Here is a 25602-nt window from a genome sequence, read left to right as displayed (position 1 = left end):
ACCCTCTGGTGGAAAACCAGAAGGAGGTCAGAGCAAGCCACCATTCCAGAAAGCATTTGATAAATGCTATGTTTGTAGCTCGCCTGACCATGTGAAAGGAGATCCCAGATGTAAGGGTAAACCTTCAGGTGTCCAGCTTGTCTCCTTAGCCTTCACTCCAGAGGAGGAAGTACAAATGGCAAGTGGAAACTTTCTACTACTGGCTGATGAACCCATTGGAGTCTCAGCCAGTGTTTCTTTAGTGTCTCTGGGAACAACAGAATTTGGATGTCTATAACTCTATCCCAGATAATACTAAAGAGTATTATAAGGACAGTGTCCAGGTGAATGGTCAGGAGACTCCTGCCATTAGGGTCATTCGGGCCAGCATAACTGTGGTGGATAAATCTTTTTTTCAGGCTGAGGATGTTGCTAAGGCACCCAAACGCCTCACCAAGTTAGCTGGAGGACCTGTGCAGATGCTTCCCTAATTACCAGTTCTCATCCAGTGTAATGACATGACTGTGAAGATACCCGTCAGTATACAAAGTGAGGTACCAGGAAGGGTTCTGTTGGGTAATGACCTGAAGACTCTTGGAGTAGTGTCACATACCCCCAGACCTCCTAGTAAAAGGTTACCAGAGCTCACCAGACCTGCAAGGGAGAGAACCATGAGAGGTACTCCCAAGGAGATGATGAAGAAAGATATCACTCCTACTCCACTGGAGTTACAACTTGCTATCACTGAACAAAAAGAAGCAAAGGGGAAACCCAAGACTTCCTAGAAACCCCCAACAGCAAGCACTCCAGTGCTTCCAACAAGGACTTCCCCGAGGTTGTCCAAAGTTACACCTGTAACTCCACCTCCAGCTGAGGCTTAGAGGGAGGTACAACCCTGCATGGTTGAGCTAGACTCTGAAGAAGAGCTAGTGGAAGGCCAAGAACTCATTGGAGATCTGGATCCTGTTGACCATCCTGAGCTGCAGTCTTTACTGGCAGAAGGTGGACCCAACAGGGCAGACTTCAGTAAGGGACAGAGAGAATGTCCAACTCTGGAAGGTCTTCGCCAACAGGCAGCTTCTCAGGCTGATGGGCAAGAGCCTGGGAAGTATAGGTTGCACTGGGAAGATAGCCTGTTCTACAGTGAACCAACTGAGTCTGCACCTGGGGACTACAAGCGGCTTGTAGTACCTCAAGAAAACAGACAACAGTTCTTGCAACTGGCCCATAAGATTCCTTTGGCTGGTCACTTGAGTTTCAAGAAGACCAAGAAAAGGCTCTCACTCTACTTTTATTGGCCAAAAATGGGGGCTGAGGTAGACAAGTTTTGCAAGAGCTGCCACACCTGCCAGACTTCTGGTAAGGTGGGTTCCAAGAATGTGGCAGCCTTAGTGCCTCTCCCAGTTGTGGGAGTCCCATTTGAGAGGGTAGGGATTGACATTGTTGGTCCCCTTGATCCCCCATCCTCCTCAGGCAACAGGTTTATCCTTGTTGTAGTAGACCATGCTACTAGTTACCCTGAGGCAATTCCTATGAGGACTGTTAGAGCTCAGGCTGTGGCTAAGGCCCTCCTTGGTATTTTTACCAGGGTTGGGTTTCCTAAGGAAGTAATCTCTGACAGGGGGTCACATTTTATGTCCCACTACATGAAAGCCATGTGGAAAACCTGTGGAGTTACTTACAAGTTCTCTACCACCTACCAACCTCAGACAAATGGGTTGGGAGAAAGGTTCAACAGAACCATGAAGAGCATGATAGGTGCTGTAGAAGACCCCCATAAAAGAAAGTGGGACCTTCTACTGCCATGCATTCTCTTTGCTTATAGAGAAGTCCCTCAGGAGGGAGTAGGTTATTCTCCCTTTGAACTTCTTTATGGCCATCCAGTCAGAGGTCCATTGGCCCTGATTAAGTAAGGGTTGGAGAGTGCTCCTTCCCCCAAGCCAGTCAGAGTGACTATGTGATAGGTCTCCGGAGGAGAATGTCACAAATTATGGCAGAAGCTAGTGATAACCTGAAAGCTGGACAAGCTTTGGTCAAGCATTGGCATGACCAGAAGGCTAACATGGTTGAGTTCACTCAAGACCAGCTAGTTCTAGTTATGATCCCAACAAGGCAGAGGGCCTTGCAAGATAAATGGATGGGACCCTTCAAGGTTGTGGGTAAACTTGGAGAGGTGAACTATCTGGTGGACTTGGGCAATCCCAAGGAGGCTCCCAGAGTCTTCCACACCAACCGACTAAAAGCGTATATCTCCAGGCCTGAAGTAGGAGCCTTGCTTCTAGCTTCAACAGAAGAGGAAGAAGAAAGTGAAGCTCTCCCTGATCTCCTCAGAGGCGTACCCTTGGACGAAAAGATTGAAGGAGTAAATCTCTCTTCAAATCTGACACCGGAGCAACAAGAAGAGTGCAAAGCCATGTTAAATCAGTTTGCCTCTCTGTTCTCACTTTTACTAGGCTTGACCCCTTGGGGACTGCATGATATACTCACTGTGACTGTCTGCCAGTCAAAAGCAGAGGATATAGAATGTCAGAAAATGTAAGGACCCACATCAAAGGGGAGGTCAAGAAGATGCTTGATCTCGGGGGTAATAGAGCCCTCTACTAGTCCATGGTCTAGCCCAGTTGTGTTAGTACCAAAGGCAGGATCCAAAGAATTGAGATTCTGTGTGGATTATAGAGCTCTTAATGCAGTCACCAAGACTGATGCCCACCCTTTGCCAAGGACAGATGAGTTGGTGGATAGACTTGGTTCAGCCAAGTTCCTCAGCACATTGGACCTTACGTCAGGCTATTGGCAAATAGCGCTGACAGACCAGGCCAAGTAGAAGACTGCATTTTCTACCCCAGTTGGCTTATACCAATTTAAAGTTATGCCTTTTGGATTGAAAAATGCACCTGCAACATTCCAAAGGATGGTAAATCAGGTTCTGGCTGGGATGGAGGATTTCTGCATGGCATACTTGGATGACATTGCAGTATTCAGCCAATCCTGGGAAGAGCATGTTAACCACCTAGGACATGTTTTGCAGGCTCTTGGACAGGCCAATCTGACAATAAAGGCAAGTAAATGCCAAATTGGTCAGAGTACGGTGGTCTACCTTGGGCATGAGGTAGGAGGTGGAGAAATAAGGCCTTTGCTCAGTAAGATTGAAGCTGTGCAAAAATGGACAACACCTACTACTCAAACCCAGGTGAAAGCCTTCCTAGGCCTCACTGGGTATTACAGGAATTTCAAAGAGGACTATGGGACCATAGCTTCTCCACTGAATGTAATCTCCTCTCCAAAATTCCCTAAGAAGGTCAAATGGAATGAGTGGTGCAATCAGGCCTTTGAAAACCTGAAAAAAGCTCTTTGCCAAGCACCAGTATTGAGAGCTCCTGACTATCACCATTCTAATGTAGGTATAGGTGCAGTCCTTAGCCAACTGGATGAGAAAGGTAGGGAGCACCCCATTTGCTTCATCAGCAGAAAGCTGAAGGATCCTGAGACAAGGTGGGCAACTATCGAAAGAGAATGTTTTGCTATTGTGTGGGCACTGAAGAAGTTTAGGCCATACTTGTATGGCTCTACTTTTGTCATTCAGACTGACCACCAACTCTTGAGATGGTTGATGCAAATGAAAGGGGAAAATCCAAAACTATTGAGATGGTCAATCTGCCTGCAAGGGTTTGATTTCACCATTGAGCACAGGTCAGGGTGTCACCACCAAAATGCTGATGGTCTCGCTAGGATGTATGTCATCGACTAGAGGTATGAGATTCATCCAGGAGTGGATTAAATCCTCCTGTCCCTTAGTCTGGTGGGGGTGAGTGTTAGGGAGAATTCTCTGTTAAGGCTGATTTTCCAAACCTAGTGAGTCCCCCAGCAGCTTTGCTGGATTTTTGGGGTTTATTTTTTTCTCCTGCTAAGAGTGAGATTCTTTTTCTCCCACTCTTAGACATGATTTGAGGTGTTCCTTTGACTTTGTATGTGTTTTATGGGCTATGGGGTCCTTTACCCCATAGGGCTTCATGTGTTTTTGGTATGTGGGTTACACAGCACCTTCCGTGCAGTAACCCAGGGGTGTCATAGCGACCCCCCAACATAGACTCCATACCCTGGGACTGGCTACTGTCTCCCAGGGCATGTAAAGTCACCATTGGCTTTACTAGTCTTAAATTGTGAACAGAACCAGTACAAAACATCATATTGTGGACGTACTGGTCGGGGCAATTCGATTGCCCCGGGGTCTGTTGTTCGAGGGGGCACTGTCCAGTCCCCCCGACCGAGTTTTGGCTGGTGGCAGTGGATACTACTTTTTATATTCGACGGCAAATATATTCCTATGGGATTTTCCCATTGTTCGAGGCTACCACGTTTTAAAATAACCTCGAACATACCGGCAGTTTATTCAATTAATATAAATTCACCGGTTGGTATTTTTTGCTGAAACTTGGTTCCAAAATGGCATTTGTGTTCGCTTCTGTGACTCCAAACCAAGTCGAGCCCTTTGTTCCACTTTTTGGCGGGCTTCTCCACAGTAGCCTCCAAAAGTGGTGCCACTCTGTCTGAGTACCACAGGGGGTGTAGGAGGGGGTTTAGGCACCCTGAACTGAGTTGCCTCGGCAGCTCAAGTCACACTCTTGTGTGATTGGCCCAAGAGGTGAGCCGCCCGGCTCTCCTGTTAGCATGTTTGAGTGACAGCTAGGCTGAATGAATGGGGGGTTTCTGCATAAAAGCAGGGCTTTGGGGACTAGGACTTCAGAAGTCGCCACAGGACCTAAAGAATCCGAGGAGGGAGAAGCCGAGCCGACCTGCAACGACACCACCGGTGGCGCCCTGCTGAACCGTCTCACCACTTTTCCCGACGACAGAGGAGCTCTCCAGCCCGTAGAGTCTTCTTCCTTTGACTGGTGGGGATAACCAGTTTGCCCATCTTTTCGCCTTCCTGGACCATCTCGTGGCCACGGTTTACCACTACCGCGAAGAAAAGGGTAGTACCTTGTAACTAGGAAACTCCGCGCTGGTTTCTTCCCTGGCAGTGCAACGACCTTCAGCTTTCCTCCGCGTCGACGTCGACACCTACTCTTCCTACTGGACGAAACGCCGACTTGCAACCGCTGCCAGGAACAACTGCCCCCGCTGGAGCGTTCTTCCCATTTTCAGGTACTGTGTCCCGCCTGGCTTCCCTTGCGACAGATTGTTCGGGGTGTCAGTAAATCCTCGACATTCTAACCTGGGTTAGCCTGGGGCCTGTTAACCAACTTTTCCTGACTTGATCTCAATCTTTTGTGAACTATCTACAAAGACTCTTTGGGCATAACCCCACTGTGTGATCCTGGACACATTTCGCTTGCTCTCTCTAAGAGTGGGCCTGGAATTTGAACTTCCTTGCTCTCCAGTAGACTTTGCCTAACCTGCCTCACTGTGGTTCTTTGAAAGGTATTGAAATTGTGTGCTTTCATAACTTTGCCTTTTCCCTCCCTTTTTCTAGAACTTATTAGAGTGCCATTTTATGTTAAGCGGTCACCTCTGTCTGAAAATAAGTGGTGTTTCTCACTAAGACTTGTCTAATAAGTAATTAGGGTTGTGTATATATAATACTGACTGTGTGTTGAATTTACTTACCTCTTTTTGTGCTAGTGTAATTTACAAGTGTGTCTTTAAATAATTATTTACTTTTACACCAAAGCTCTGGTCAGTGTTTGCTTGTGCTACTGTGTATACTCTATATACTGCCGAACTCATCTTGAGAGAAGTCTGACTGCTCAGCCACAGCTACCGGGTAAATCTGGGTGGTACAGACTGCTACCAATTGGTTTTACTGCCAACCACCTGTAGTCCTAAATCTTTTGCAGTGGTCCCTAAGGGAACCGCACAGGTTTCTGCCTAACACCCTAATTTTAGGATCTATGAAAACCCCAGAAATCTGGATAGCATTAACGTTGTGTTGGTCCTCTCAATGTGGACTCAACCCTTATTTCCGACTCAGTCTTGGAGTTTAGCAGCCCCTGAAATCCCTGGATGGGCACCCCATGAGTCATGACCTGACCACATATGTATCCTTTTCTGTCTGGCTGCAAGACCTTGCATTGATCTCAGGCTAGGATAGCTGGTTGGTTCATCTTGGGAGTGCAGCCATGCCATGCTCACTGAAATTTCTTGCAAGCAGCTGTGCAAGGTTTCATCTTACTTACAAACTCATTTGGATGTGCGTGTGCTATGTAGCTCCTTTGTCTTTCTTTCACTTTCAGTCATTTTTCTTTCCCTTGGCACCATGCCATCCCAGGGTGTGGACTTCCCTTACCACCTACGTGTTTTTAACTACTCACAATACCACTTTGCATCATTTCCCTTCCCTACTGTACCCCTGCCTCCTCAGTTCCCCCCTTGTGCCTCCTGCTTAGCACCTGCAACCTCTGAATGACTTGCATGCCTGTTTGCTGCCTGATCTAGTCCTTCACTCCGTTGAGACATGGCTTGCTAGACTATGCATTTACCCAACTCTGACTTGTATGGATCTGTATGCCTAATGTAGCCCCCCGTACCATGAGGCGTGGCTTTGCTAGACTTTTCCCTCAAGACCCACCTGCACAATGTATTGTTTGCATAGGATTGCACTTTGACTATTGTAATTTTGCACTTACTGTATCTAGCGTCCTGATACCTGAGGGTTTGGTGCACTGTTTTAAATACAAATGTAAATAAAAATAGTTCAGGTTACTCTTATCTATGAACTGTGGCAAACTACCATTCCAAACGCACTCCCCCTCCCCCCCCGACCCCACTCCCATCCCATCACCTTCTAATTTTAAGCTGGCGAAAAAGTGAATGAACTACAAGTCAACTGGTTGCTTGAGGAGGAGAGATCCAGCCATTGCTGCAGTCCAAAATGAGAATCGCATCCCAGTTGGTGTTGAAAAAAGTTAACATGTTGAAGGAGGCTATTGATGTCTGAAATGGATGTAATTGGAAGCAGTGAGAACAAGTCTCACAGGTGGCATGAGGCGGAATGTGAAGACCTGTAGTCCAGTACTGAAAGCAAGAGGTAAATGTGTAATGTGTGCCGAATCACTCAATCTTTTCACTTCTCCCCCAGAGGTTGACTCTTCCCATGGGGCCAGGTAGGTGAGGCCGCTACCCGATGGTCCCCCTGGGGGTGGTACTCGGTGGGAGGATCCCATGGGAGGGGACCTCCTCTGTGGGAGAGGTGAAGACTAACTAGGTAGAACGCGATATGTTAACCACCATGCGGCTGGCCATTGCTCACGCAACAACATGGATCTCCTCTTTGTTCTGCTAGTTCTTACACATAGCAGTCTTGTCTTATCAGGTACACAATACTGTGACGGGGTAGAGCGAGTATGGATGACTCCGAAAGTACTGACACGAGGAAGAGCAGGACAATGAAGAGCCCTACGCGGAACCAAGACATACATGCTAGCTATCTGAGACTCGAGAGTCAATATGCCATAAAAACTGACGAAGGACTCTCCTCCGTGTCAGTCCTGCCGAAAGAAGAGTATCAAGCTGTGGAGCAAAGCACTGCATAGGGGGTACGCAGCAGACCCGAATGCCTGGAGCGGGAAGGCGGGAACCGGGAAGGCAGAGACTTACCCAAAGTCTGGGGAACCCAGCGTCCGGTGGCAGGAGGGCAGCCATCCAACTGGTCCAGGCCGGACCAGACGTATGAGGCAAAACCTGTGTGCCAGGACTGTGAGAGCCTAGGGGAAGCTGGAGAAGCTTACCGGTGTTGCAGAGGACCAGAACCCTTGCGGACCAAGTTGGAAAGTTACACAGAGGGGAACCAGGAAGGCACTGGGAGACCCTAGAGGCTGCACTTGTGAGGAAGTGCAGGACCAACTTCATTGTCCCAGTGGGACCAAGCAGAGAGATCAAATGAGGATATATTGGATGATGGAACACCCCAGAGAGACCCGAAGAGAGTCCTGGTAGGATAGTGAACTAGGCCTGAGTAAGAGACACTATAAAGCAGAGAAAGGGGACTGGGACCCATATAACGAGAAGAGAAGACAAGGGTGTGAGAAAAGTGCCTTTTGGCAAAAGACAGAAGAACAAACAAGGAGAGAACGATTCTCTAACCAAAGTCGAGAGAAGACCAGGGAAGAGAGAGAGATCGATCCTTTGGCACAAGTTATGAGAAGACCAGAGAAAGGAAGATCTATCCTTTGGTAGAAATCCAGACAATATTGAAGGAAATGAAAGCGAGCATAAGAAAGGCTTGGGAAAGGGAAACACCTTCCCAATCCTGGCAAATCGCCTGAGAAAGTCTGGGAAAGAGAGACATCCTCCCTATCTATGCCGAACAATAAAGAAAAGCCTGGTGACGGCCAGGGGAAGAAGGATATTCCCTCATCATTCACAAACTGACTAAAAATTATCCTGAAGGAGGGAGACCCCCTTTTGGTTTCAGGGGGGAGGGGGCAGCCTACTATAGTTTTCTTTTGACGTGTAAGGGAAGGAAATAGGTTTGGGACATAGGACAGTGGACTATTTTGGTTTTGACAGACATTCTGATGCCATCCTTAGTTTTGTTTGAGGCAGGGAACCCCCTCTTAGTTATAGGGACAGGTAGCGTTGCTCCTTATTTTCTGTTAAAAAAAAAGGTTTGTGCCAACAAGCATGCCACCTTTGTGTTCCATGCCAACTTCTGCACCCTTACAAATGCCAGACATACACATGCACAGAGCCGCCAGAAAACAGGAGAGCAGACAGTACATAATCGAGCAATTTTGGAACTCTGGGACACTCCCCCGTCAGCAGAACCCATTGATGGATCCCATTGATACCTTGATGCTGCTTACACAGGAAGAAAGAATTGAACACAGAGAAAGAGAGAAGACGACGAAAGGTGGAAGACTGATACCCAAACCTCAGCAGAGAAGCATGTATGTGTTCCCCAACTTGGTGAAGAACTGGGGCGGGTGTAGATGGAGGGTGTGAAAAATGTGATCATCAGAGAGGAGTCAAAGAGCTGCAAGCTGGAATCGTAGGAGAACGGTCTAGATTGCATGCAAAGGAGAATCTGTTGTCAAAACGTTACAGGGAGTTAGAGTTCTCATTTTCCAACTAGCGATGAAGGACTGTTGCCTGCTGAATCATAAAGTGAAGGGTTTCACCAGCAAGGGTACAATTAAAGAACGGTTGCCTCATCCCACCCAAGTTTACTCACTTGTGTAGGAGTCATTACAGGAAGAAGGAAGACTACATATGGCCAGTCACCCTCACACTTTGGGTAATTATTATTAAAATCTGGTTTTATTTTTATTTTGAGTATAGTCATAGTTGACCGCCAGAGCATATATGCATTGGAGTGCTTGACAAGTTCTAGAATTGGAGATTGTCTGGCAAATATAAGCAAACCAGCACAGACAAAAGAAACCAAGAACACGCAACTGCCTTAGACTCTCCAATTCGGACTTGCAGTACTTTTCATCGACAATCATAGTCTCAGCTTGTGATGCTGGAAATGCATCGGAGGGACAGGGCCTCCGTACCCTTGTCCTTTACTGCTTTTTATTGTGTGTTCTGTCATGATTTTCCGCACAGGAGTTCATGTGGGACTCCTGGCGGTGCAGCTCTTTCTTTTGGTTTGGTGAACGGACCCGTGGGATACCCTTATGGCACCCATGGGTGGGGGTACAACCCTGTGCCCCTAGTGTATGTTTTTAGGCACCTGTGGGTGGCCCGCAGAGCAGGGTATGGGCTGGTGGCAGCTCCATGCTGAATGAGACAGGGTGTGTGACGAATATGCATTCTGTGTTGTGGGTGTGTAGTATCTGGTGGTTGACACAATGACTGAGACAACCCTGCCCGAAACCGGTATGAATGCAGCTTGGAGTATTAAATGGCTCGGTACTTGTCCCAATACACATAACTTGTTGTGAGTGTCTGGAGAGAAGTGAATGGCCTGAATACCTCGTGTGCCTGATTGGCTGGCTGCCTGCCTGCATGAATGCCCGTAGTCGTGATTGGGAGTGTGACCCAGCGGAATGAATGGGAGATCAACAGTATATCTGGGGACCTCTCAATGCTAAGAATCGTGTTCAGAAGCTGAAGTCCACTACGACGAGTAACTGACGCTTGACCTTGAAACCCCCGCTGGACGAGAAGGAGTGCTGTGGCTCTCCCTCGCAATCTGTGCTGTGTTTCCAAGGACTGACCCAGAGAGGACCTGGTAAGGCGCCCTCTTCCCGAGCTACGAGGGACCATCGTGCACAGCTGATCTTTGCCAACGCTCCCCGGTAGACAGACCTTCGACAGGCTGCCGACCCGATACAGGGACTGCTGCGGAACTCCAAGGAGAAGCACCCGGATTGTTGTCCGCCACTGTCGACGACTGCCGTCGCCGACCAGACCCGCCTTGCTCCCGTTCGCCTAAGAACTTCAATTGATCATCGGACGCTCTCGTCTGCATCGTCATCCACTTGTCTCCCGCTGGAGAAGGCCCGACCGTCGACGCGCCGAGGAGCATCCACCGTTGGGTTTCCCGCCACCTAAAGGCCGCAGGGACGCCGACGACTCAACGCCCTTGCTGGGCCACAGTTCTTCATCAATCTCTTTGCGGTCCAGAACTATCGTCACGAGGTGCCCCGCACGCCTCTTCCTTGCAGGACGCCAACGCTCAGTCGTAGACGAGCACCGCTAGGAACGAAGCTGTAACTTCCCTGCCGTAGTTCACCCTGTTCACCGTCGGACGTTCGACCCGTGACTCCTGCCCTAAAGGGAGGGCACTCAAGAAGGGCCGTCGATTCCCCGACACCGAACGCCAAGTTCCCCGACACCTCTCGACGATCCGTGGCTCCCGCCTGAAAGGGAGGCACTCAAGAAGGATCGGTCGACGCATCGTCGGAGAACTCTACTCCACCAGGTACATTGGGGGGGGTAAAAACCTTAATAGGAAGAAGTGAGACTATTGAACATATGGACTGGACTTGTGCGATATATCTTATTTTACAGGTTGCCCATGTGGGGGGGGGGGGTCTCCACACAGAACTGTGTCTAGGGTACGGGGCCAGTATTCTGCCTGTTTCAACCATCTTGCGTTCCTTCCTAGCTCTATTGCTGGTTTCCTCGTTATTAATCTGTGTGACAATTTAACCGTACAGTTGATGCACTTTAATGAGATTTGATAACATTGGTGGTACCACTTTAGAATTGTATATATTTATCATTATTGACTTCCAAGTACAAAGTGCATTATTGTGATCGTGTACATACCTTTTGAATATTAATTATATAAAGACTGTGTTTTCAGTAATACAGTGTGTGGACATTCCTTTGTGGCGGTTCGGGGACTACACTACTTAAGAACCAGCCTACATCACCTCCTGAGAACCTAGGCCTTGATTGCTCGTCCATTGCTACAATATAGAGAATCTTGGCTGGGGTCCGCTGTGCCTCTCCTCTACCATATACAGAGCGGAAGTACAGACACCCCCTACCAGTCTTTACACAGCTGAAGGACAATGTGCCCTATGCTATGATGGCATCAGCTGCACATCCCATGCAGCTCATTCCTTTTCTCTGTTGCTCTTGCAGTGCTCTGCTAAATACAGAAGGAAAACAACCTGTGGATCAGTGGTGGAAGGAAGTACACACGACTATAAGAACTTTGCATTTTGTCCGACCACTTTAGTGTCGCATTCCAAATCATCCCTCCTTCCCCTAGAGATAAAATCCCGAACCCTCCAGTGAAAATAGCTCAAAGGCATTTTAAAAACATCAACCGGCAACAGTTAGAAATCTGTTTTAAAGGACATTCATGATATCAAAGAAGAAGGCACCAGCGAAGCCATGACGACCAATTTGTTAGATCATCTTAAACAACTGGCAGACCAGAATGCTCTCCTCCAACTTAAACCACGCAGATTCAATGTTTAACCCCACACATGGTTTTCAAAAGATCTGTCAGTACTAAAAGGGACAAAGAGAAAATCAGAAAATGTATGGAAAAAAAACCCAACAGTAGAGAACAAGGAAGAATATAGAGTCAAGATACAAGAAAGAGATAACAGAGGAAAAAAAACTATTATAATAATCAAATCACATCAGTGGGTAATGCCACAGGTAAACTATTTAGCATCCTGAAGTTCGAGAAACCCAAGGCAATCTCCCCTCCTTTCACTCCATCTCAACAGGATTGTGAGAATACCCAAAAAGCCTTTTTCTTGAAAATCAAAAAAGCTAGAGGCATAATTAAGAGATCCAAACTAAACAATTTAAAAAATCCAAATCTACCCCTGAAGAGGCTATTGACAATGTCAAAACGTTCAACTTCTCTAACATCACCTCAGACGATATGAAAAAAACACTTGCCTCTATGAAACCAACCTCCTGTAATGAAAATATCTTACCAGCAAAAATGATTCTAGAAAACTCCTTTGCTCCTCTATTGACCAGAATCATTAATACCTCTTTCAGGGATCAATTAGTCCCCCAGGAAATAAAAAGGGTCACTGTCACTCCTTTGGTCAAGAAACCAGGTTTGGACCCTAGAGACCCCAGCAAACTCAGGCCCATTAACAATTGCAATTTCCTATTAAAAGTCATGGATAAAATAGCTACCTCACAACTACAGGCACATGTCGAGGTATCAGAAACCCTCCATCCTCAACAGTCGAGTTTTAGACCTGCACATAGCACTAGTCGGCTATGATAGATCTACAGTCAAAGATGCTCAGTATTGTGGACAAAGGGAAAGCAGGCCTTCTTATCCTATTGGATCTTAGTGCTGCCTTTGATCTACTTGACCATAACCACCTCGAAACCGCTCTGGGTAAAACGGCCAATTGCTCATCAGCAGCTAAAGGGTGGAGAAAGTCATTCTTAAAAAATAGGACATCACGGGTTAACTGGGGTGATGAATTCTCGACAGAAAGAGACATTCTCTGTGGGGTCCCACAGGGAGCCAGCATGTCCCCTCTGCTGTTCAACCGTTCTTAAATTTCTCTGCCGGGTCCTAGATCAGATAAACATCTTTTTTACCAAATACGCTGATGATACTCAGCTAGTGATGGAACTTAGCGGAGATCACAAAAAGGACAATGACAACTTAATATCTGTTCCAGTATAGAACAGTGGATGGACACAAATTGGATGTGCCTAAATGGAAAGAAGACCGAAAATGGTCTTCGGTTCCCAGCAGGCCAGAAACTCTCTTTCGCCACATTACAGTTCATTTCAGATTGAAAATACCCAGATCAAGGTTCTCGACAAAGTGAAAACTTTGGGCATGATGATGGAAGCATCATTAGGAGCCGAAGCACAGAACCAATTTGTAAAGAAAATTGTAGCTATTATCTTAGACTCCTTAAAGCCATCGGACCATATCTATCAGAGGACAATTGCGCTATTGTGTCTAGGGCAACCATTTTGTCCCGTCTTGATTATGGTAACGCCCTGTTGGTAGGGGCCAACAACAAATGCCTCCAAGTTTACCAGACCATACAGAACAATGCAGTCAGAATCATTAAGCGTATACCTAAATTTGATCACATTAGTAACGCTAGGAAAGAGCTGCACTGGCTTAAAGTGGAAAAAATAATTCCGTTTAAGGCCCTCACCATAGCACATTGCTGTATCTATGGCAAGGCACCAGGGTACCTGAACACCAAAATATATGCTCATGTACCCAACCGCACCCTATGATCAGCAGATCAAAACAAGATTGCGGCAGCTAAGCGCAAACGCAAGCTAGGGCTTGGTAAATCCTTTCCGATTGTTACAGCAGGATTATGGAATAATTTGCCTATCAACATAAGAAAAGAAGTGAACTACTTACGTTTCTGCAAGCAGGTGAAGACTCATATCTTCAATTAAACGCCTCTTTTAGCCTTCTAGATGCATACTCCTGTGGTCTCGATAGTGTGTGTTTCATGTTGTTTCATGTCCCTGTGCCCCGAGACTTGCGAGTTACCGGCGCAATAGAAATGAAATAGAAATAGAAATCTTGGAATGGTAATTTAAGCCACTATTTAGTACAGTGGCTGCCAGAGTACTTGCTATAGTCATTAACTATTTGCATGGCTCTATATGACAGTATAACCATTTTTATGTTGGTTTTTAGCAGTGTTGGTTTTATTATGTCGATTTCTAAGTATCTGCATTGTGCACAGATATTGTTAGAAAGTTCTAAAGTATGCATCTTACTCAGCATGGAACTGCACTTTGTTCTAGCTAACAAAATGTTTCTTCACATTTGTGAAAGACCACAGGAATGCTGGATTGTGATTGGGGAAGTGAAGTGAGATGTTGCTTTATTTGATAGCTCTGCGTCTGGACGGCCACCATCTTGATTAGTGGCACTGCATATCTATCGTTAGTTGCTTGGTATGGGCTGCCATGTTTCACTGGGCTCTTTCTCACTGAGACGAGTACAGTTGTTGAGTACCCCAGTGCACATCATGCATCAACTGAAGACCGACTGTTTCATTAGGACGGTGGATCAACTTGTGTCCTATGGTTGTGTCAAGACTTAATGCGTTTGTACTTTACTGAGAATTAATGCATTTGGGACCATTTGTGATTTTAAGAGGACTGTAATGCTTCTTGATGCTCTAATTTGAGGAAGCTCACAATGTGCCTCCAGTGATTTCATGACATCCAAAGAGGGGTCCACTGCAAGGCAGCATCCCATCTGACACTTTCTTCAAGGTTTGGCTGCCCGTGGTATTTTTCCACCTGAGGTATGCTGCACGAGGTATCCACTTCCAGGTTCCATCCCATGTAGCAACTCGCCTGAGACTTGTGGCAAGGGACGGCCGCTCCCAGGTGGCATCACACCCGAGACATAATCTGTGAGAGTTCTGTCCTAAGACGTGCATGAGGGAGCTACCACAAGTAGCATTCCTTGCATGTGACCACCTCCTTGGGATTGTCAATCCTAGCTAACACCCTCCTTAGACTTGCCCAAATCCTCTTCCTAGTAACGTCCCCATGTTTTTGACCTGCTCAGAAAGGCTAACTTCCAAGGTTGAAAAGGCCTAACAAACATTACAAGTTTAAAACATGAAGAAAAACAATCTAGGCTTATTTCCAGAACTTCTTGGGTCGCTGTTCCAGGGTAGCCCCACTAAATAAAACATTGATGCCTCTTTCAGGCGGCACATAGTTTGCTGTGCCTCTGAACTACCTCGATCTTCTTGCATTTTGGGATGCCTTAACATGTGCCTGTTATAATTGTTCTATCAGTTGGTTATTATCTCATGATGGTTCTGCCTGCTGAGCTATAGCACTGAACAATTACTATACAAATATTGGAGAAATACAAAAAATAAATGGTGCCTTGTCAAAGTACCGTCTGTTGCCTCAAAGATGTTTACTAGTCATTAAATTCAGTGCGCCCTTTCTACTAATCTGTTCAGACTACATGTATGGGCTTGACACCTGGCCTTCTGAAGATTTGATATAGGGAGTGGTGGGAGTCCTTTGCTGGAAAGGTAACCATCTGATATAAACATCTGCCTTATCCTATGCTGCTTTCTATTTCAACAGATCGATGTGAAAACAACAGCTTTGGCGTTGGCAATAACCGACTCCGAACTGTCAGACGAAGAGGCCTCGATCCTAGAGAGCGGTGGCTTCTCTGTCTCTAGGGCCACCACCCCACAACTCACGGACGTCTCTGAAGGTATGTTTAGAGAAACAGGCGACCTGGTCAAAGCTCTAGGGCGCAGGAGTTGCTATCATCCCAAGAGAAGGCTAGGTCACTGATTACTATGCGGTTAAGTCTAGTTCCACTACATTTAATATCGCCAATCAAGGGCATCCTTTTATATAAATACTTTACTATGTTAAGTCTCCTTTCTTTCCTCCTGCACATACACATTCCTTGAAGGGTTGAAACCTGGATTGTGCATGCTCTACTTACCATTACCAGTATCAGTTGGTGGGTCTCCAGGACAATCGATTCAGAGGCCAACATGATTGTTTGATTACTGTCAGGAAGGATGTGTGAGTTAATTTCCTCCATGCTTTAAAAGCTGAGTTGGTTGCCAGTTTTCCTCCATGCTCTGGTTTACAGTAGATGACACTCTTTTGAAACATCTTTCCAGTGATACTATTTTATAATGCAAGCACTTAGCCTCTCCAAAAAGGAGAAACCCTCATCTCTTCCAGAACTGGGCCAATCAGGAGGGCACCTCTAATGACTCCGTTCACAGTATGTGCTTTGTAAGAATGCTTACTCATGTGTCTGTTCGACAGATGGGAAGGATTCTGCCAATGGTGATTTCTCACCCACTCTCAGCAGTGTATGGTGTTCCCGATGCCTGTCTCTGTGAGTCACGTGTCCCCAATTAGAAGTATATTCCTGCCAATAGCCTTCCACTCTTACACACTGTCCTCCTTAATTTTAGGGTTATTTGTGGAGTTGATATTCTGTAGGGACAGAGACGGGATGATTTTCTAGCATTGACTAAGTAATATGGCTTTCTTTTACAAAAGCTCTAATTGTACTTTTTGACTTTTTCCAGATCTTGATCGCCAGAGCTTGCATAGTGACCCCGAGGAGTCATTTTCTAGAGACCTGGCTGACTTCCCCTCTGTGGAGGAATACCATTCCAGAGACCAAAGGGCCCCAGGGGAAGAGGAAGCCTTTGGTGGCCTCTCTGAAGTGGTGCAGGCCAAGCATGAGCTGGACTCGCTCCAGTCTGCAGAGAATTCTGAGCTGGCGATACTCCGTCTGGCTTCCCCACTGCACTTTGTGAACACACATTTCAATGGGAATGGGGAGCAGGTGAGTGCTCCCCTGCAGACCAGCGAGGTGCCCAACTTGGACATGACCCTCCAGGCTCTAAGTGAGGAAATCGTCACTACTGCTATCACCACAGTGGTGCAGAATACACTTTCTGCCTTGCTGAGATCCTCGGAAGCCAGTGAGGGGCCCTCCATTTCAGAGTTTCTGCCTGCCAAAACTGGGGAAGATCTGACTCTTCAGGTGGAACTGGCAGAGAGTGAAGAGGTTGAGGACGTCCCTGTGGCAGAGGAGGATGCAGAAGATACAGATGACTTTGAGCTTCTAGACCAGACAGAGTTGGAACAAATGCATAGAGAGCTGGGGCTTGGTGGACCAGAAGGAGATCAGGAAATGCCCACTGGTGTATCTCCGGACACTCCCATTTCATTTTCTTCTTCTTCCCCCACCTCTACTCCATCCCCTAATGAGCTGCCAAAGCATGAGCTGCCAGAGGGTGGGGATGGAGACTCCTAGTCCTCCCATCTGAGACATAGGAGCGAGAGGTGGTCCTGAGAGGGGGAGTGAGAGAGAGGGAGCAGAATGTAGGAAGTGTTTTCCTAACCCAAGAGGCAGACAAAGTATTACTGTATGAACAGCCCCCTAGAAAGTAAGAAACCGAATCCTTCTGCCTCATTACAGAGAGAATGTCTTCGAGCTCCAGCACTTAGAGCCCCGACCAAGCAGGGAGAAGAGGTATGCTAGAGGAAGTTGACAGGTATACAACTTGCATCAGGCCGCATTGAAAGGGGAGAGCCATGGTGGATAGGCCAGAGTTCATCTAAGTGACCTGATAGAAATCCTAAAATTGCGGGTGCCCCCACAAAATCATTAGGTATCCGGACGAAGAGAAGTCATGATTGATGTGTTGGAAGAGATACTTGGATGGCAAGGCTAGGGATCTAATGGTTCCAAAATGGTGCTATCTAGGAGGTCCTAGCATGGCACTGCCGTGGCATTGGAATTGTAGGATGCAATGTCTTGTCAGTCCGTTGGTCGAATAAAGGGTTCTAGGATAGAAATGGCATGGCAAGAAATTCTGTCATGGAGATGACACAGAAGAGAACTTCCATGAAGGCAAAACTGTGCAAGAGAAATTCAGAAATTAATATACTGTGGCACAAAGATTCTAGGAAGGACCACATTGGGACGGTAAGATCTGGGATCAAAATTCCTTGGCAGAGGGGATCTAAGGAATAAATGCCAATGCAGGGAAGTTCTAACATTCTGGCGATTACTGGTCATAGGTTCCCTTCAGTGGACCTTAATGGGTGTAGCAAGGCCACAGGGTAGATATTTCGGACCATAAAGCGGTTCTCCAGTGGAGATGCCTACTACGCACAGGAAAATTCTGGAGGTAGAGGCCATGGCACAACCCAAAGGGAGAAGAACAGGTCTGGGGTTGCTTGCATGGAACATCAAAGTGCGAAAGATTGTGCAGGTTAGAAAGGAGTTTGGGTATACTAAACACTTTACAAAAGCAGTTGTGGGTTCAATGTGGCCCCAATTGTTTAGGCCCTAGATTGGTTTTGTTCTCCCACTTTAGGGATCAGATCGGTTTGGTCCTTAATGTCCAAGCTCTGAATTTGTGAGACACTAAGGGTTCAGGTGTAGTGTCTACGTGTCCTGGATTTGTGATATCCTTTGAGGTCAAGTCCCAGGTCAATGTTAGTCTGTGGTTTCAGGTTTGGATCTTTGTGGCACAACTAGAGTCCAGGATGTGTGTGGTTCTGAGGGACCAGGGCCCTGATTGTTGACACACTATAAGCTTACAGCAACCTAGTTGATCACTTTTAGAGTTCAGGCCCCAGGTCTATATGGCTCATAACCATTGAGTTTCCAGATATTTTGGTTCCTGGGGATGAAGATCCATGATCTGTATGACTTTGTTTCCAGATTCCGAACCTGCAAGACCCATAGGGGTCAGGTTCCTAAGAGCCAACCTGCCTTTCATATTTCTAGCTCAATTGCAGGGCCAGTTAAAATTGAATGATATCAACTCTATTTGAAAGGGATTCTGTATAAATACCAAACACGGTCACATAATATCTTTTATTGGAGGGGTGCTAAGAAAGAGAAGCCAGAGTTTGAGAGTCCAGTATACTGTTGGCACTTTAAGAGTTTTAAAAAAAAGAGGATTTATTTGAATGATCAGAAATTGTGATCCGTTCAGTTTTATGATTTTGCAGCTTCATTTCAGAAGCACTGCAAAGGGGTGTGAAAGATCTGTTCTTTGAACTACTAAGACACAGAGAGGAAACTGATAATGCAGGACAATGTTGTAAGCCTATAAGCACTTTTATTAAAGAAGGAACATTGTGTGTATATTTCTAGGGATAGTACATGACTCCAGTAAGAGTGCAGTGTAAGAGATTGGTCGTGATTGTGTAGAGATTACATCAAGTGTAAAGCATGCAGTGTACAGGGTTGCAAATGCCAAGGGATTCTCCTACCAATGGCAGGAAAGGAGATGTTCAGCTGGGCATAGATGACATTGTACTGTAAAGAAGCCCTGTTAGGCATGATAGTGCACTTTAGAGGGAAGCTTCCTAGAATGGCACTTCTAGATTGTGTAGTGGACTCTGCTGGAATAGATAGATAATTGTATGAGATCTATTTATGTTGCGCTTTTACTACCCCAATTTTATGAAGACTGTGATTGGGGTGGGGAGAGAGCTAGGGGCCTCATTATGAGTAGGGCAGTGTAGTAAAAAAAACAGCAGAAACAGGGCGGTATTTCTGTTACCACTGCATTGCCATACTACAGGTTTTGCAGTGAGGTGGAGGATTTTCCTCCAGCAAAAAGCTGCATGGAAATCTTGCACCTAACCGCCAAAGAAATCAGTGGAATTACTGCCGGAAATCTCCATGGAGTCCTGTGAACGCCACAAAATGAGGACTTGCACCTCCTACCATCACATGTAATCTGGTGGTAAATCCACTGAACCAAGAGTTGGTAACAGTAATTCCACTGAACTCGTAATGCGGGCCTATGTGTAAGATAGTGAATTTGAGAAATGGTGGCGTTGCTAGAGTAGAAATGTAAAAAGTGCTGGAACAGTAATGTTGACTGTATTTTAGGTGATGGAATGGATGTCTCTAGCCTAGAGATTGGTAGCAAATTGGGTTTGACGTTTTATATGGGAGTGCTCAAGAATTGTATAGTGGATGTTATGCTTGACTTGGCGAAAATGGAAAAGTTGGACAGGTAAGTGTACATGTTAATGAAAATGGTAATGACTGTATTTTTACCTCTAAACCATGGAATCTACTCTGGTGGATTGGAAACTGCTGGTAGATCAACAATGTCAAGTTGTGGTCCAATACTGAAAGCTTGTTCTACGATGGCTAAAGCCCCACATTAGGCAAAGCGAAGTCCACGCTTTCCTTCAGGGGCTGGTTGAATTTGGGCCAAGGACAAATCTTTGTCTGATCAATTCTTTGTCACTTGTTTAATATTACAATCCTCTCTCTCACTCTCTCTTTGAGCAATCACCTTGCAGTGCCCCACTGCCAAAACATTTGTGGGCACTGTGCACTAGTGTTGCTGCTCATATAGTATTCATCTGAAGTGCTATAGTTGTAAAGCGTCTTCGACGATGAAGGGCACAGGATAAAACTAAATTAGAATTCCTACGCCCTTAAAATAAAAAAAGTGCAAAGGGCTCAGATTGCAAAGCTGTAATATCATTCCTAAAGAACCTAGTACAGTTTGGAAACAGCCACAACCTTGCACTGCAATTCAAAGAGAATTGTAGAGAAATGCCTGTTTTGTACAACCTAGCAATCTTGATCTTTAAAGCCGAAAATTGCTTAATGATCCATCAGGTAGCATCAAGAAATGTGCAAGGCGCACAAGGGTTGGGTATGAAACTGTGTTCTGCAGTGGCCAGTATATTCATTTTTGAAACTGATCCCTCTTGCACCCACTATGGTAGAAACAGGAAACTGCTAACTGCTATTCCCACCATCCTGTTATTCAGGGGACCCACATCTGTCATTGCAACCATCAAGCAAACTGAAAACCTATGTATTCAAGTACACTTCCATTTAGGGTCTCAATATATTCAGTGGTTAACTAACTCCTACAGTGGACCTCATATAAAAAGTCAAGCATGGTTGACATGTTTGTATGTCCCACAGTCACAGTGGACCTGTGATCGATTTCTTTTGTTATAGTAATTCAGTTTCTTCATTGAGTTTTTGTTTAGTTTCTCAGGTGCATTCTGTTCCATGCATCTCTGCCAAGAAATGAAATGCAACCACCTCCCAAATTGTGGGAGCTGTTGGCATTTGGCCCTTTTTAAGTTGAGATGCAGCATTTACTCTGCTACCGTTAAGTTGAAGTGTTCCACCAATAATTTTTTCATGGTATGAGAAGTGTCTCTCTGTTGCTTTCGCAGCCATCCTTTCAGCAGCACATTGAGTGCAGCAGCTGTTTTGATGCTTGCATAGAGAATGTTGCAAAATCACGTCCCCAAGATGGTGCATCGGTTTGCGTTTTGATTTTCCGTTGTCTTGTCAGAATTGGGACCATGCAACATCTCCCTATGTTTCTTTGCCTTTTTCCTTCGAGTAGTCACCTGAAGCCATCATTGTTAATCCAAGAGCGCCTTAAAGCGACTGTCTAACACACTTGTATTTTGCATTCTGAACTCTGGAGGCATCCTTCACTTATCACACATAAGAAAACAATTGAAGCTAGTCTATGCCACCTATGGTATCCTCCTCCTTCAAGCACTCCTTATCATTCCAATGCCTATTTTATGCAATTGCCCTTACGCCCCTCTCCCACCTCCACTCTTCATATCTACTATTGTTCATCCACAGTTACGATAAAAGCAAATGTGTACAGTCGGACCATAACTGGACCTATGACTCATTTCTTTTGGGGTCTATGCACTGGGTGAGTAACTTGCCTTAACATCCCAGCTGCTGTCTTCTGCACTAGTTTGTCTTCCGCAAGAAACCATTGCATATGGCACATTACTACAGTCTGGTCTATTATTAAGGTTTAAACTAGTGACTCCTGGTACAAAGCTGCTAAAAGTGGGCACAGATCTGTATCTATCTTTAAATGGACATACCTGTCCTGGCAGTAGCAGCCACTTGGGCACACACGTTCCTTCTTCTGTTGGACGGTTTGTGCGTATGTATCAATGTGCGACAATTGGCCTAGGCTCACAATGCTGCTTTGACTGTTTCCCACACCTTCCCTTAACAATTTTCAGTTGGAGTTGTGGTCCTACAGTCATCAGTTGCGTCTTGTCCGAGTTGAGCCTCTTGTAATTAATTTCCATGTATCTGAGTGCTTTTATCAAAGAGGTTGCTGTGGCAGACATGATAGACTTGTCTGTCTTCTTTGGGCTGCCTTGGCATGAGAATAATTTGAACATCAAGATGTTGATGTGACAGCCGAGTGCTCCCAGATGAACTCTGCCAAGATTCTAATATGTAATTTAAGAGGAACAACCGCACAGATTCTTTAAGGGGATCCCCACACTGGTATTTATCATCTGGGGACTTATGCAAACACGTGGTCTGTTGCTGGGTTCTGCCTAAATAAAATCCTGATTTTTAGAACAATTCCACAATGCCTGTCTGTCCAAACACCACCTTGTGCCCCTGTGATCCATTTACCTTAAGGCTGTAGAGTAATCTAACGTGACCAGAGTTCACAAACTACCTTTTCTATAACCAGGAGCAAGCAACATACTGCACTGTGAAATGAAGGCTCTCGCACAATGATGTTTTCTGAAATAAGACTGAGACATCACAAATCTGTCACACATGCTGTTTTTAACCTGGAGCAGATGAACATTTCTAATATATTGCCTAGGGAAGGCACATTTCAGATTGGACAGAAAGGGCTACATGTAGACTTGGTTTCTTCAGGAGTGGGTAAAAACTTGAATTCATGCCCCCTGAGAAAGACCAGTTGATGACTACCCTCTGCAGTGATGCAAAAGGTGTCACCTGGCAGAAGGACCCAGTCAAAGGTGACCCAGTTAATTCCTGCTATTGCCCCACGGGAACTAGGATGGACATTCAGCCCCCAGAACAGGATTTTCTCTTGGTCAAAGGGAGAGCTGGTAGATGGCAGCCCAGAGATTTTCAATCCTGTTATGAAAAGGTGAAATCCACTCTTCTTGGTGATCGTCATGAGCATGCATCCCAGATGACCAAGACTATTGACTATTCTAAACCTCTGCACCTTCTCAAAGAAATCTGCGTGATTGCAGTCTAGTTGATAAATACTAAAGGCTACCCGATCAGCCTTCTATTGTGATTTGGTATGCAAATACTCCTTACTTACTCTCTGTATAAGGAGGTATAAACATGAAATCCTAGTAAACGAAGGAAGGGATTCTTTTTTAAAAAGAAAGGGACATTGAACCTGAAAATATTGATGAAAGTATGCCTCATCAAATGTTGGTCAAATGTCTGTCAGGGCTGGTATCCAGAACAATATTAGAAATGTTTAACTATGCTTAGTTCCAGGTTGGACTCTAGGTATCTTTCTGTATCATAGGTGTGTACAAATGGGGCATCAAATAACATGTCTGGTTAAGTGGGGTCTGTTCAATGAGTCTTCCAACAGCAATTAAATTCACTAATCTGTGTAGTCTGGACATTTAGGCGTAAGGACTAAAGGCGTAAGAAAACGGAGGGCTTGTGCATGAACGTTAAGACCCAAACCGTTAAAATGGTGAATAAAATATTGTTCTGGAAGTCCTGTTAACTCTGAATATCTGGGCTTTTCAGGAGAGCAACATTTCAGATAATAGAGGCCAAGATTGTAGGCATCAACTGATGCTTTGAACTTCATGGTACACCTCAGATAGCTGTGCCCATTGTTTCCTGCGCTTACTGTGCTTGTAGGTTCTTCATCCATTAGGCAGATAACATTCATATAGTGTGCTTCTGGTTAAATATATTTGGTAAATGTTTGCCATTGCAGGTCCATTCCTGTATCTCAGTGGGGAAGGTGGCTGGATTACTGTGTTCTAGGATTTTTGTACTGTGAGGAATTGAAATTGTCTCTATCTTTATTCATTATGAAATGTGCAAAGATTTGACTTTTGATTCTTTTCCCACATTCTAAATCCTGCACTGTGCGTAATTTGATGCCCTTCCCAATTGGACCTCAGTTGAACACAACAGTCCCACTGTTTAACCTTCATAGGTCCATCTTTGTGCAGATCTTGCATCGCTTTGCTCAGCCCTCCACGTTTTCTGCAGGACACACTGCTCACATTTGTACAGTCAAATATCACTGCTGTAGCTTAGATGTAGGACGGTTGAACCATGCTACACTGAAAAGGATTAAGCTACAGTTATCCGCCTGAACACTGTATGATAGTCGGGCTTCAGTAGGGAGGTACTTAAAAAGTAAGAGATCCCAATACATGACTTAATCAATAGGACCTGCCTCTAAAGTTTGGATAGGTTCACCGGGCCAGTCCTTCCACCTTAATGTGATCTGACATTGTGCTTAGAATTCAAATTTGCTGGAAAACCACACATTTTGACTTAAGAAGCTATTTGTGTTGCATATAATTTGTTTAGAGGTAAATACACTGTTCTTGTCTACGTCCAGTGCAAGTTCTTTTGGAAGCTGGAGTAACAGTCAATAGGACAGCCTAGATGAAGAGCTATGTTCTGTTGCCAGCTGCTCCATTGATGCTATTGTGAAGACAGCAATTTCAGAACAGCAAGAATTTCCCTATAATAATGGATCTATTTGCAAATGTAACTTCTGGAGCACAAATTGTCGGGATGCGATGAGGCCCATGTTTTACCATTGGTCTGCAGATTATACTGCAGGCTGCACAGGAAGTACCCCCAGCCCATGTACGGATGTTCGTATCAATTTCTATGTTTCGTATGCTGTCATTAGCCTGTGAGGGATCTGGGCAAGGGCCTTTTTAACCTCTCATTTAGGCTTCATGGTCTTGCAGTACTTGTTACATTGCACGGGTCCCCTAAACCGCACATGGTGGCTATTCTCTGGTTTCAAAATGGAGACCTGACATCCAAAATGAAGTCCATATGACAGTAGAATGGACTTTATTTGGGATGGCATGCCTCCATTTTTGGAGTTAAGGTTGCTGTGCAGCTTTACAGGGTGTGAGGAACTGTAACTGCAGACACATTCTTATTCCTCCATATCTGGGCTGATTACACTACAGGGCTGCGTGGTGTGAGTCCGAAGGACTTTGATTTGTACTGTGCAATTTGCAAATGTGTTGTATTTAGTAAGTGGTTTGTTATGTCATAACCAAATACATAGACATGTAAATCTAATTATTGAATGACATTTTGTGAAAATAAATATATGTTCTAAAGTAGTGTGGCAACTTCATTTTTTGCGTTCCCCCTTCTCCCTCCCTCTCTCTCCCCACCTCCTAGCTCCCACCCCACACCCCTCTTCGGAAGTATTGGCTTTTGTAGCTGTAATTGTGAAGACTTTGATGATAGATGTGACATCCCAGAGAGTGGGGGGGGGGGGGCTGGAGAGGTGAATTTTATTTTATTTATTGAGTTTTTATAATGCACCTATACACAAAGTGTTTCAAGGGGAGAATGAGAGAGAACCACGTTTTTATTTGATGCCTGATTCTAGGGCATGAAATGAACACCTGTGCAAAGTCAGACTATGATATTTAGAGATCATTAGGGAGTGTAACAAAAGTTGGTATAGCATTGAAAGAGCCAGTCTGGAGTTGGCCCTGATCATCCCACCGGTAATGTGTTCCCTCCACTATGTAGCTCTACATCCTTCTGGTCCCATTCTTGGGTCTGTGACAATGAACAGGCTGGAGCAGCAGCAGTGATTCCAACAAGAAGTTGTTAATCCCTAAAGCATGCACTTTCTTCTGCTATGA

The 25602-nt window shown here is 45.4% G+C and overlaps 1 protein-coding gene across 1 annotated transcript in view; it reads left to right on the top strand.

Annotated features, from left to right (window-relative positions):
* The window catches only part of RETREG2 (reticulophagy regulator family member 2), a 278221-nt gene extending 253156 nt beyond the window's left edge, over window positions 1-25065 (top strand). Inside the window, exons 8-9 of the mRNA XM_069616875.1 lie at window positions 15475-15610; window positions 16455-25065. Of these exons, the coding sequence (XP_069472976.1) occupies window positions 15475-15610; window positions 16455-17191 (873 nt within the window). The 3' untranslated portion in view covers window positions 17192-25065. The remainder of the gene's footprint in view (window positions 1-15474; window positions 15611-16454) is intronic.
* The last annotated feature ends 537 nt before the right edge of the window (window positions 25066-25602 follow it).

Source organism: Ambystoma mexicanum, chromosome 9 (assembly GCF_040938575.1).
Source record: "Ambystoma mexicanum isolate Mex_15411 chromosome 9, UKY_AmexF1_1, whole genome shotgun sequence".
NCBI lineage: Eukaryota > Metazoa > Chordata > Amphibia > Caudata > Ambystomatidae > Ambystoma > Ambystoma mexicanum.
Note: the sequence above shows the minus strand (reverse complement) of the source record. Positions and strands in the feature narration are given on the sequence as shown.